Source organism: Mustela nivalis (genome assembly GCF_964662115.1).
Source record: "Mustela nivalis genome assembly, chromosome: 1".
Classification (NCBI taxonomy): Eukaryota; Metazoa; Chordata; class Mammalia; order Carnivora; family Mustelidae; genus Mustela; species Mustela nivalis.
The window spans coordinates 55,489,081-55,503,882 of NC_139020.1; the positions used below are offsets into that span (position 1 = coordinate 55,489,081).

The window sequence follows — 14,802 nt, forward strand, 5'->3', positions numbered from 1 at the left end:
ACTGGATTGGTTAAATACATCTATCATTAATGGGCTAAGAAAAAGTCCTAGTAGTTCTATGCAGATAGGATATACAGAATACATTAGACTTTGTAAGGAAATTACTGACTTGGATTAATATAGTATCTATTTTTTAAGCACATACATGTTGGGTCAAATGTATACAAATCACACTTTTTCCCAAAAATGTATGCTCCATATTAAATCCTTACTCTTCAATAAAAAAGAATACTGACTATGTAAAGGACCCCAAAACAGGGTGTTATAGGATATTATGTAATCACTCTACAAAAGTAAATAATACTGAATGCCTTGAATTTTCTTTTAAAAACGCATTTTTGGGGTTACCTGGGTAGAACAGTTGGGATAAGCATCCAACTCTTGGTTTCAGCTCAGGCCAGAATCTCAGGGTCGTGAGATCAAGCCTTGCACTGGGCTCTGTGGGTCAGTGGGGAGTCTGCTTGAGATTCTCTCTCTCTCCCCCTCACACTTGCTCTGCATGTTTATGTGTGTGTGTGTCTCTCTCAAAATCAGTAAGTAATTTAAAAAATCAATCAATAAGTTAAAAAGCATTTTGTTCTAAAAATAAGTTCATACCAACTAACTGGCATTATTATAAATAAAATGTAGATCAGTCACCTTTCATGCATATCAATGTAACTAACTACAAACAATTCATCAACCAGATTTTTCTTTCTGGAAACTTTAAAGAGGCCTTTGCTATGGAAACAGCCCAAGCATCCATCAACTGATGAATGGACAAAGAAGATTGTGTGTGTGTGTGTGTGTGTGTGTTTATACACATACAATGGAATACTACTCAGCCACAAAAACAATGAGGGTGCTTGTTCTGATGAGAACCTGGGTGTTGTATCGAAGTGCTGAATCACTATATTATACACCTGAAATGGATATAATACTGTATGTTAACTAACTGGAATTTAAATAAAAACTTTTAAAAAGTAAAGAGGACTTTGTTTTTTAATGAAGATTTCTATGAGATTTATTTAATATTTATTTTGATAAATGCATAGAGTTAACATTTCAAATTTCAGTTCTGAGGAAAGTTATGGTTATAGAGCACTTTATAGTTCACAAACAGTAATTCTGGAAACTGGTAATGCTTCTTTAAAAATCTGTTTCTCAACATGGTCCCAGTTTTCAAAGTCTGACCTTACGTAGACAGCACTGTATATTCTGAGTTTAACTGGTTTAACACCTGAGCTGGAAACCAAGTCAACTTTACAAATGTAAATAATGGTTTTTTAAGTTAGGCTTGCTATTTTTATTTTAACTATATATGTGATACATTTATTTGAAACATTTTCAATTTTAAATTTTAAGCAGTACTAGAAGAGAAAAGAAACCAACCCTCTAGAGGCTTATGCCTGGCAAAGGACACAGAGAAAGTAGTCAGCTGATCGTCTGGGCAGATTTCACTTCCTCAACTGGACACTGTGCTGACTTTTCACTCTCTATGCAGAAGTTTTAACATTGTGTAAATACATGTATGCATGCAAATATATATTTTATAAATACTCTCATTGATTATGTGGTTGGGGAATTTTGACCATATTATGCTTAATATAACATCTTAATATAATAAGATGTCATAGGCCGAGAAAGAGAAGTTATCAAATTAACCAGCAAATCTGTCTCCTCAGAAATCAGAATTTGTTTTACCAAAGTGCAGAGGATTCTGGTGGAACAGAAAATCTTACATCTTACCTCTGTTTCTCTTTAAGAATCTTACGCTTCACTTCTACATCGTCCAAAGCTTTCTGTAATATGTCCTGGAGAAGTACATTTGGTTAGGAGAGAACATAATTCTATTAAATTAATGAAAGCTGAGCTGATATTTATTATCCTATTATCCAAATGTTTCACAAGGGTAATAGTAATAGGTCACATTGCCTAATGCAATTGTACCATGGTAGAGACTCAATAAATACTTGATAAATGATTCGGTTCCAGTAGCTAAGAGGACACACCAAATCCTAACCCACAGTTCTCTTTTTGTACTTATTCCAATGTTCTCTCTCTGCCTTTTAGAAAAGAGCCATTGCTCCCTGTAAGGCCACACTGGCTTTCACACAAATTACACAAAAGCTTAACAAAGTCATTTGATGTACTAATACACTGAATGACTTTGACTTTTGTCTGTGAGAACAACAACAACAAAAATTGCTAAATTGCATGAGCAATCACTAAAGCTTCTTCAGGAAAAACAAAGTTGCTATTAAAGAATTTTGTTATTAAAAATTTTGTCATAAGAAAATGTCTCCTTTATATCAAGTTCCAGATACCCCGAATACTACTCCCCAAGCTGTCCCTTAATAGGTTAGTCCACCCTTAGGCTTTCTGCCTTTCAGAATACCTCAATACCAATGCCCACCTGTCTTTATCTTCTTTTTTATCTTGATGTACTGACTCATTCACTGCCCTATCTCTATAGTACGCTCCCTGTAGCCAGGCAGAAAAGAAATAATGCACTGTTACTATTTCACAAATAACAACAGGTTTTTAATGTGCTCTATCCACCTGATGTGAAAGATGGCCATCTCATTCAGTGAGTAAACCACTCACTGAATACTATTTTCCCTGACTTTAAAGTAAAAGCAAATGGTAAAATAGTTAAGTATTTCGCATCAAATGCAACCACTCAACTGCCTAGAGGAATTTAAGAGGTTGGAAGCCAAGGTCATTCTGCTTTGCTCTCTTTGCTGAACAACAAAGCAAGGTGGTCAAAGACTTCCCCACCCTACCTGTCAATGCATTCAGAACACAGAGCAAAGAGGCAGTGAGAGGTAAGGATAAGGCAAGAAGAAAGCAAGGTCCTGACCCATTAGAAAGAGTCTGTTTCCCTTGTCTCTCAAATACACAAAGCCAAGGAAATTGATTTCTTTAAGACAGAACTTAAAAAGCTTAAACCTTTCTTTAAAAATCAGTAACAGTAAGATAGGCCTATGTTTACCTTAAAATAATAATTGAAAAGGAAAAAAAAAAGTTAGATAATTTCAGGAAAGCCATAGATAACTTTGGGGTATTACCAGGTGCTACTCTTTGATTTTACTCCCAATTCATGATCTTTAGAGATGAGAGAGCTCTGTATCAGCCCTTGTCCTTGAAAGCTTAAGGGCAAATCACAGAAAGGATTCATCTACTGAGTCTGCAGAAAAGGATGAAGGAAAGGTGAAATGAAGCATTTTTTTCTCCTTACACCTTTGTATTCCATTATATGCAAGCGAATAAAACGTTGCTTCATAATTCACCATGGTAGAAAGCTTTGTACCACATTTTTGGTAAAAGCTGGCAAACTTAGAACACATGTTCTGCGCAATATTCTTTTCCTTAGTTGCCATGCATTATAATTAATAATAATAGTTCTTTATAACCTATCTTACTCATGGGCATAGTGCAAGGATTACAGAAAATGTTTATGAACTGTATGGAGCAACTCCTAAGAAAAGAGCTTTGTAAGCTGAAAGTACTGTTATTAATATTCATAATTATAGCACATAATTCCTAACACCAGAAGAAAGGATGGCTTATTAGTCTTCTCCTTGCTTTCCCCATTTATTCAGGTCTGTAGGGAGCAATAATTTGAAAAGATATTTTCAAGGAAACTTGATAGGCTAGTTTTTTTCTGCTAGTTTTTCATTATTTTCTCCTTTTCTCTTATTGCTTTTCATTTTAAAGAAACGAGCTGCAGTACTCCTCCCCACTCTTCTGAATCCACCCCACGTTGCTTATCTTTGCTCTCAGACTCAGCCTTCTCTCACCGCTGAGGCGCCTCTCCTTTTCCTGCACGCCTCTGTTCTGTTTACTTGGGTGAAAATCAACTTAAGCTCCTGAGCTTGTCTGTGTTTATAAGTTTGGGAAGTAAATGATAAGAGACAACTGTGTGCAGGAAAAGCAAATGACACTTTGCCATTTAAGAAGGCTAGGTGTCATACCTCGGCAGAAGACAAAGAAGTCCTGTCAGGCTGGTTTACTGTGATTTGTGCCTCCTTCAATATGACTTCGGCTGGAAGCAGAAGCAAGATCATTACAACACCAGGAAAATCCTTTCAAGCAATTTTAAGTGAGAGGTAGATACAAACACACACACACACACACACGCGTGCACGCGTGTACACGCTCTATGGCTGTGACCAGTGGGAATGGCTTATAGAAAATAATCTCGGAAAATCCTACATTCCTTACATAGGTCCCACATGAGCCAGATGGAGGCAGCCACATGGGCTTCCTCTTAGTACAGTTGACAGGGCATAACTTTATACATACCAACTAAAGAGTTAGGACTGAATGTGTGGCTCACTAAAAACTCTCTAAAATCCATGAAGTATAGATTAAAATTACTCCTTGCTCCTGGACCACCAGGAAAGGATGGCTTTGTCCTCTTGTGGTGGGGTGGGGGGGAGTGAATGTGTAGAACATTCCTTCTTAAAGTGCATGTCATGCTAGTCTCTAAAATGATCTAACTCAGCATCATGCCAACCAGAATTTCCTATATCAATATATACCAATCTAGTTCCAAGTGTGTACTTGGAATAATAGTAAATAATGAGATACAGCAATGTATGTTATAATAATAAATAACACCATAATTAAACAAAGGCGGAGACAGAAAAATGTGTTATGAAGTTCTTGAGAAGCAGGGATTTGATTAATTGTGGTCATTCCTACCATGCTAGAACAGTACATGTCTCAGAATAAATGCACAATTAATGGCTGACTGAGCAATGATTAGGTCACAGGTAATTACATACCAATTTTGACAGCTTCTTCTGCCTTCTTAACTTCATTTTTAAATGCTCCTTTAAAAGAAGATGTGACATACAGATACTTTCTGAAGAGAAATAAGAAAGAACATAAGCAGATGATCATTTTGAAGTCCATAATACTTAGAGAATATTCCTTAGGAAGAATATATAATCCGGATATACATAATTGTTAAGAAAGAGTCATAGAATAAGTTGCATCCAACTGATAAACCAACAAATTTTATACTTAGGAAGAAATTCCTTGCCTTTTAGTACTTGGACATTTTGCTTTTGAAAGGGAACTTCAGGAGAGAGATAAAATTTCTGCCTATACAAATGTTCATTGATACATATAAAATAGGATAATTTTCTTAAAAAGAAAAATTTCTATGTAACTGACCCATTATCAACGTTTCTAGTTAATATACATAACCCTCTTACTGAGGCCATAGACACTGGATAAACCCGTTCTCCCAGTCCCAAACAACTATCTTTCTTTAACTAAAATGATCAGAAACACAAAGAACCACCAAGTAAAGAAATAAACAAATAAATACATTAAAAACAATTATATATATACCTTAACGATATACCTCATTCTGTAAATTTTGCCTCTTATCCTTATAAACCCAGGAGCTCATTATTCTCTGAAAGCTTCCATGTTTAGAAAGGCATCAAATATTCAGCCAGAGATGGGGAGAGACCTGCAAATCATCCCTGGAAGCCAAAATGTCTACAGATATCTAAAAAAAGGCATTTGCTCAGGCAGAGACAGAGTCTGAATCTATATGCCCCTGGGGTGCCTGGGTGGCTCAGTCAGTTAAGCATCTGACTCTTGATATGGGCTCAGGCCATGATTTCAGGGTCTTGGGATCAAGCCCCAATCAGGTCTCCTCCTCAGTGGGGAGCCTGCTTCTCCCTCTCCTTCTGTCCCTCCCTCTGTTCACAGGCACAATCTCTCTCTCAAATAAATAAAATCTTAAAAAAAAAAAAAAAAAGAAAAAAGAATCAAGATAAATTCCTTTTCTCTTAAGACTCTGAAGGATTTGTAGAAGTTTGTCCGGTTACCTAGATAAAAGATTTATATGTTAAAAAAAAATAACTAAATGTCACCTTATATTCATCTACTTCTATGGTTTAAGGAACTAGTCTCTTTATGGCTAACTTTAAGGTTCATTTTCCAATGGAATTACAGTTAACCATAAGAAAGGAATACCCAGAGGGTGCCTGGGTGGTTCAGTGGGTTAAAGCCTCTGCGTTCAGCTCAGGTTATATCTCTGGGTCCTGGGATCGAGCCCCAAATCAGGCTTTCTGCTCAGCAGGGAGTCTGCTTCTCTTCCTCTCTCTCTGCCTGCCTCTCTGCCTACTTGGTGATCTCTGTCTGTCAAATGAATAAATAAAAAAATCTTAAAAAGAAAAAAAAAAAAAGAAAGGAATACCCATAAAATCTAAGGTAAAGTAATTCTCAGTTTTTTCCCTTTTCTTCTACAATGAACATTATTATTTTAAGTCACACCCAAGGTGTATTCCAAATCAACCTCTATTACATTTAGAAAACAGCAAAACCTAAGTTTTAAAGTAAAAAAAATAACTAGTCTCGACATACTGGAATTACCATTTGTTTTTTGAAAAATCACACATTAATCACATAACTAATCTGGTATGAATTGCTCATTTTAAATCTTTCTTTTTTTTAAAAAAAAAGCAAAATTAAGGAGAGACTTTGAACAATGAAGTGATCCTTTAAAACTGCTATGAACTAAACTATTCAAACATTTTACAGACGCTGTGTTTACAGTCCTAGAAAGTAAAAGTGGCACAGAAGGTGCCAACCACACATTAGTGCTTGATTTTAAACAATGAAGACCAACAGAGCATGTGCTCTCTTTGTAGTCTACATCAGAGACAACCTGGTCCCAGATGATCTGGGACATCTCAGATGATCCACATGCTTTCACAATTTAAATTTTACAAGTGTCCATACCAATTTTAGAAAGCTAACCAAAGAAAGATATGTACTTGTGGGAATTCAGTGTAATGAATCTGACCATTGTCATAAGGAAAGAATTTTCAGTCAATCCCCATCCATAACCGGGAGTCTACTTCAGCCGGACACTTCTAATCTTCCTAATGGTGGACTCTTGCAGATAAAAACACCTTTAAAAGCCAGAACAATGCACACCCTGGAGGACAAGGAAGGGAATCTATCCAACTGTCTATTTCTCCTTCCTTGCATCTGAGGACAGGGGAATAGGATTCCCTCTATGACTAGGCCTCCAGTTCTTCAGGGGTTAGAACTCTTTCCAAACCCATCTCCCAAACTTCACTTTTACTTGACACTTCTGTCCACAATGCTAGGCTTCAGCCTTTGCCCTCCTACTGTTTCTGCTTTCTCTCTAAACCACCGCATTCTGCCACATTGTAGGCCTTCACTCTCCCTCCTCCATTTCAGCTTTTACCTCCCTGAATCTTTCCATCAATAAAACTGCATTCACATATTTGATGTTCACTTAATACATAAAACAATTTATTGAAGATTTTCTTCTGAAGGAGTTGAAAAAACTCAAGGTCAATGAGAACATTGAGGGAAATGAAAACTAAAACAATATAAATGTTTTGCTCCTCAGAATGGTAAAAATAAAAAAAGAAAATATTGTTAATAGCAAGTGCAAATTTGGAACCAGACAAAAGGGCACTTGGTGTAAGAATAAACTGGGTCTTCTTGGAGGGAAAATCAATGGCGCACCCATTAAAATTAATGGTGTTATCTCTCTTCTTACTCAGAAATTTACTTCAGAAGTCCGTTCCACAGAAATAATGACATATTAGCATAAATACACATCTGTCCAATAGATGCCCAAGCATGTCCAGTTTACACTGTAACAATAAAACCTCTAAAAGTCCTAACTATATGCAACAAAGTTAAATAAGCCATAGAGTATTACATAATATACTTTTTAAATGACAGAGAAAGGTCTCCAAGAGATAATTTGTAAGTGAAAAGAGCAAGCTGCATATGAATTTTATGTTTTAAAAAAGAATTCTATATACAAATGTGTTTTTGCACACACACATGTATGTGTGTAAATGTGTGTAAGACAATCTGGAAGAGTATTAAACTTCTAGCAGAGGTTCCCATCTGGGGAGACTATGGATTGGTAGAGCACAGAGTGAATGCCAACTGGCAAAGGGGGATTTTAGTTATTTGATTTTTCCCCAATAACCTAACTGTATTATTTGTATTTTTATTAATTTTATACTTTTAAGAGCAAAATAGAACTCTTCCCCCCAAGAGAAATAAAAATATGAAAACAAAGTTATTTTTAAGGTTTTATGTTACAGATGTATAGAGTAGAGCATAATAAAGCATCTTGAGTGAGTATTTCAATCATAACCACCTTCAGAAATTAAAACTTTTATTGGCCCTTACTAGTCACATATACAAAATTAGTGAAAGACATTTTGGCTAACACAAACTATAGTATTTTAAGTTTTTGAGTTGGTCAAACGACTACAAGTAAAGAAAACTACAGTTCCTAACTTTTATTGATGCAGAAAAAATTAGCCCATGGTTAATTATGTTATTGAATTCACAATCATAACTATTTCCTTTTTTAAAATTATGTGAGTTTATCTAGTTTAGTCATACTATGAAATAGCTAGAGTCCTTAGTTATTCATCAAAACATGTAATGAAGCATGATCAAAAATTTTCTGGCCAGTAGAATGTTGATAGCTACACCTGGATGTCGAATGGACCAGCTCGTTCACAGTGGGGAGAGAGATCTCCGCTCACCATCACTCTTCACCCCTACCCAGCATCTTCCCTATCATTCCTAAGATTGTGCTCAGGCAAAAAAACTGAGAAGGCATCCATGACTCCCCATTTCCTCCCCACTCCACACCCAACCCATCATCAAGCCTTGCTGGCTCTGTCTTCACAGCGTATCTCTAATCTGAACACTACTTGTGACTGCACTACTACCACTCCAACTCAGGCCACCTGTACCTGCAATACAGTAATGGTAACCTAGGTCATCTTCCTTCCTCCTTTCTTGTCCCATAAAATCAATTCTCCACTCAGCAGCCAGAATAATCTTTTTAAAACATAAATCAAGTAATGCTGCTTTTCCTCAAAACTCTTTACTTTCTCAATACAACCTCTTCTTGCCATGCTGTTCAAGGTCCTATAGGATCTGCTCCTATTTACCTCATCTCTTCCCCATCACAGGGCTCTAGCTACACTTGCCTTCTAACCCCTTATACTTACCTTTACAGTTACTCTCCTCTCTTCCTGGAGGCATCTTCCTGTAAAGTTCTGCATGACTCACTGCAGTATTCACCTTGCAAGACATCCTCTGACAGTAATTACCCCTGGTATTCATGCTTTGTGTGGTGCCCTCCTACACTGGCGCCAGGCTGGTCCATGTGACAATAAGAACATGGCAGAAGTGATGGTATGTGGCTTTTGAAGCTAGGTTCTAAAAGATGGCAGTTTCTACTTTGTTCTCTTAAACTGCTCACTCTGGTAGAAGCCTGTCCCTTTGCCATGAGAACACTCAGGAAAACCAGTGCAGTGGTCCTTGTAAACAGGAACCCCCTCCCGCCAGCCATGTGAGTCAGCCAGCTGGGAAGTGTATCCTCTAGCTCCCATCAAGCCTTCAGCAAGCCCAGCCAAGATGTCTCAGCAACTTCATGAGGTTAAAGCACCCAACAGAACCACTCTCCAATTACTGACCTATAGAAACTGAGGAATAACTAATGAGGAATTACTTTTATTAATAAGCCACTAAATTTGGGGGTGATTTATTATGCAAGGGTAGATAACATGTTCACTTTCTCAGTTTATTCAGCTCTCTGCTCAAAGGTTACTTACTTAGAACTAGCCCCTTTCCTTGATTTCCTATCTAGAACAGTTCTCCTCCTCCTCCTAGGTCTTTATTCCCTGCCTTACTTTGTTTCTTTTCATAGCCTTTAGAATTACCCATTATTTCACTTATTTTTTATTTATTGTTTGCCTATTATTTTTTTCTCCACTAGAATGTAAGGTTTATGAGGACAGAAATTTTCTGATGTTGTTTGACATTACCTCGCATAGGGTGGTCATTCCATCCACTTGTCACTATTCATTTGTACAGTAACAACTGATGTTTATTTGTGAATATGTTGAGAACTGCACTGAGCAGTTTCATGTTTAAAACAAAACGTATTTTTATTTCAATCCTCACAACAACCCTAAGTGGCAGAGGAGTTTCCAATGCACAGAGGGTAAGAGCCAGGCTCAAGGCATTGCCAAAGGTTCACAACTAGTAAATGACAAAATCAGAACTCAGATCCAGGTTTCGCTCATCCAGATTTTGTTTGCAACTACTACCATATACCAAAAGATTAAATAATTAAAATTATACACATTCATGAAGGAACACATAAAATGCATAGTTTGCAAAAGAGATACTTTTTAAGTATTATTAGTTTGTTTAGGTGGGTGGGATGTGAGAGGGTAGGAAGCATGCTCCCAAATTGAAAGACCATCCAACAAGCATAGTATTGCAGAGTGGTCAACAACAAACTATAAATTTAGAGTCCCTGAATAACTTATAAAGAACCATGCCACTCCTATGAAAGCAGAATGACTCCAATTCCATGTCATTTGGGCTCCTTTCCATGCTATGGGTCTTTGGCAAAACAGTTTCAATGAAGAATGAAGACTTTCAGATACTTTAGCCCTGTTTCCCTAAAATAGCTTTCAGAAGTGACCACTTTACATCTGTCTTTAGACGTAATGTGCAGAGATACAATGCCTGCATAAATCTGAGAGCTATTAATCTTTCTACTAAAGCTGAAGAATTCAAAGCCAAAGAAAATCAGTACTGTCTGCTGTCTACAATCAAGTAACATGGCCATATATTAACTTGTCTGTACAATACAAATAAACAATATTTAATGCTTCAAGAAATACAGACTTATAAAACCTTTAAGTTGAAATAGATCTTAGAAATCACCTAGCTAAAATTCTTCCCAAACTAGTAACATCTACTATAATCTAGACTTGTCCAGGGAAATCTGTCCTCATCTTGGGTGGGATTGCCTTCTATTGTAAAAGAGTATAAACTTCTTTAATCTCATGCCACACTCATGGCCCTCTCTGAATTGCTATACCTCATGCCATGTGTGTCTGGAGAAACTAAACTTGCTGTCCTGGACCCACTAGATTAGTATTCTGGCTAATAAATTTCCCAGCTGGACCAGACATTGGTTGGTGCTAAACCAGAGAAAGTTACATGAGGACCTAAACCCCTCTGGTGTGTCTTGTTCCTAAATTCTGTCCAATAGGGAAGTTTCAAATCTGAGGGCAGATAACCTACTCTCAGAGGGGCAAGTGCTAGGCACATAAAGCAGACACAGCTGTAACCAAAGCAACACTGTGATGTTGTTTCATTTCTCCAAAACATTCCTCCTGAAAACACTGAGTCAAAGGAGGCAGTGAGGCAGGTGTGACGGCTCTCTATTAACTCGTCTTCTCTGAATATCCTTCTACTAAACATCAATGGAAAAAGGTAGTCTGTGTCTCTTCCTTGCAAAAATACCTAACACTGCCATCATACTGAGCTTGACTAACTCTGTCTTCAACTTCCATCCAGCTATCCAAGTTCTGCTCTCTGGAGTTCCAGGTATCACATGATAAGGCTAACACATTTTCATTCAGGCCCCTCTCTCTCTTCAAAATGATGGTCAGTTCCATCAATGACCCCCTGTCAAATAGTTAATTTCCTGTGAGCTAGTAAATCAATGTCCATCCCAAAGCATCCCCATCTGAACATGGCCCTCCAGGCACGGTATAGGCAGGAGGACATAGTTTATCAGTACTATCACAATCTTGTTCTGCTAAGTTCTACAAACATTTTTAACAACTCTGTCACACTATCAGCTTATCCTAGGCTTGTGGTCAACTAAGACATCTATGCTTTTTATTTCTTTTTTCATGTAAAACCCTCTTAAGTCTATGCTTATATAATAGATCTTTTAAATCTAAACTCAGGGGGCACCTGGGTGGCTCAGTGGTTTGGGCTGCTGCCTTTGGCTCGGGTCATGATCTCAGGGTCCTGGGATCGAGCCCCGCATCGGGCTCCCTGCTCCGCAGGAAGCCTGCTTCCCTCTCTCTCTCTCTCTGCCTGCCTCTCTGCCTACTTGTGATCTCCGTCTTTCAAATAAATAAATAAAATCTTTAAAAAAAAAAAAAAATCTAAACTCAGGACTGTAAATTAGTGAAAATTAGTGATACCACATTTATCTTTTGGACTTCAGCTTTTTCATATCTTGTTTCAGTTATGCCTAATAGAAGATATTCCTCCCAGTTCAGGGTCTAATATGAATTCAAACATGTTTGTTTTTTATCTAAGTTACTGATAAAAAAATATTGAACATAATATGATCAAGGAAGGAAATCAATGATATGACAGCAAAAATTCCTATCCTAGTCCTCTTCTGAACGTGTTAGAGATCTTGGGGAAAAAGTAGCTAAAGCAACTGTAATTTTACCAAGAATAAAATGTAGTATTCTTTTTCTTGTTTGCTACAAAAATACAGAAAATGACTAACCACAAAGTACAGTAATGTATTCTTATAAATAATACTTCAGAGTTCATTTCTAGAAGTTTATTAGAGCCTGGGTGGACAAAGTATTTAATCACTTTTTAATACCTTTTACATGCCCTCACTTTGATCAAATAGGGTCATTTCCAGCTCTTAATTTGTTCTGATGCAGCCATGAGAGAGCTATAATGCCCTTCAAGAAAGAAAAGAAAGGAAAGGAAAAAGGAAAAAAGGAAAGAAAGGGAAAAGGAAAGGAAAGGAAGGGTTAACCCACTAGGGATGAGATAACATGGAAGAGCTGTACAATTTCTTACACAAAAATTCTCCCTCCAGAGAACCAGTGAGGGAAGTTACATGCAAGTAAATATAGCAGAGAGAGAGGTAAGTCTAAAAAGGACAAAGCCATAAAGGATTAAATCTGTCCATACCGTTAATACCAAATATCAGATTTGACAGTTTATCAGAACCCTAAGGGAAACTTCGCAAAGGTGCAGACCTCCTTAAATAACTTTTATGAAACAAACGAAGCACTTATACTATCTCTATTTCTTAGTAACACATACCTGAGAATATAACTTTGAAAGGTGAATAAAAAATATACTAGAATGGGAAACAGTTATCACTCAATACCAGTAATTTAGGTACCTGACATTCAATTTACTATAATTCCCTGAGAAAATGAGACAATTCCACATTTTCCTTTGGCTTAAACCATTTTTTTACCCAAAATCACTAAGAGAGAAGTAATCTAATTTGAAAAGATCAGCTATATTGATTGATCCAAGAGACCCTTGGTACTTCCCAGAAGAAGACTGATGGAAAGGAAGCATCACTTTGATATGAACTGGGAAACAAGTAGGAGACTTATAAAGAAAATATTGGGCATGATACATCTCACTTTTCAACTATAATCTGCAGTATAATCAGAAATGAAAAGTAAAGCAGGGAGACAGTCCAAGATGGTAGCACAGGAAGATCCTGATCACCTCTACCCATGGATACACGGAAACTATACCTACACATAAAGCAATTCCTCCTGAAGAACAACAGCTGACTGAAAGAGCTTCTACACAACAAACAACAGAGGTGAAAAGGTGACAGCTTTCCATGTAAGATTAGGAACAAGACAAAGGTACCCACTCTCACCACCACTTTTATTCAACATAGTACTGGAAGTCCTAGCTACAGCAATTAGGTAAGAAAAGGAAATAATTAGGAAGAATAATTAGGAAGAGTAATTCCATAATTAGGAAGAAAGAAGTAAGTCTATCACTAGTTACACAGTACTACACATAAAAAAAAAAAAAAACCAAAGAGATCATCAAAAAACTATTACAACTAATATACAATTCCGTAAAGCCTCAAGATACAAAATTAACATACATAACATAACAGAAATTGGCTGTGTTTCAAAGGGAAAAAGAGGGAAAGAGAAAAACAGAGAGAGAGAGAAATCAAGAAATAGACTCTTGATATGTTTGCCTGTTTCGTGTGTGTTGAGTTTGAGGAGTTCATTATAGATCCTGGATATCAACCTTTTGTCTGTACTGTCATTTGCAAATATCTTCTCCCATTCTGTGGCTTGCCTCTTTTTTTTTTTTTTTTTTTGACTGTTTCCTTTGCTGTGCAGAAGCTTTTGATTTTGATGAAGTCCCAAAAGTTTATTTTCGCTTTTGTTTCCTTTGCCTTTGGAGACATATCTTGAAAGAAGTTGCTGTGGCTGATATCGAAGAGATTACTGTCTATGTTCTCCTCTAGGATTCTGATGGATTCCTGTCTCACGTTGAGGTCTTTTATCCATTTTGAGTTGATCTTTGTGTACAGTGTAAGAGAATGGTCGAGTTTCATTCTTCTACATATAGCTGTCCAGTTTTCCCAGCACCATTTATTGAAGAGACTGTCTTTTTTCTACTGTATATTTTTTCCTGTTTTGTCGAAGATTAATTGACCATAGATTTGAGGGTCCATATCTGGGCTCTCTACTCTGTTCCACTGGTCTATGTGTCTGTTTTTATGCCAGATGGGAAGAAGATATGAACAGACACTTCTCCCATCAAGACATACAAATGGCTATCAAACACATGAAAAAATGTTCATCATCATTAGCCCTCAGGGAGATTCAAATTAAAACCACATTGAGATATCACCTTATACCAGTTAGAATGGCCAAAATTAACAAAACAGGAAACATGTGTTGGAGAGGATGTGGAGAAAGGGGAACCCTCTTCCACTGTTGGTGGGAATGCAAGTTGGTGCAGCCTCTTTGGAGAACAGTGTGGAAATTCCTCAAGAAATTAAAAATAGAACTTCCCTATGACCCTGCCATTGCACTCCTGGGTATTTACCCCAAAGATACAGACATCGTGAAAAGAAGGGCCATCTGTACCCCAATGTTTATAGCAGCAATGGCCACGGTCGCCAAACTATGGAAAGAACCAAGATGC

The 14,802-nt window shown here is 37.1% G+C and overlaps 1 protein-coding gene across 1 annotated transcript in view; it reads right to left on the reverse strand.

Annotated features, from left to right (window-relative positions):
* Nucleotides 1–14,802, reverse strand: part of MORC1 (MORC family CW-type zinc finger 1) — a gene marked incomplete at both ends in the record, with an annotated part of 186,278 nt that overhangs the window by 105,549 nt on the left and 65,927 nt on the right. Inside the window, 3 exons of the mRNA XM_082711563.1 lie at nt 1,729–1,793; nt 3,957–4,027; nt 4,773–4,852. Of these exons, the coding sequence (XP_082567689.1) occupies nt 1,729–1,793; nt 3,957–4,027; nt 4,773–4,852 (216 nt within the window). The remainder of the gene's footprint in view (nt 1–1,728; nt 1,794–3,956; nt 4,028–4,772; nt 4,853–14,802) is intronic.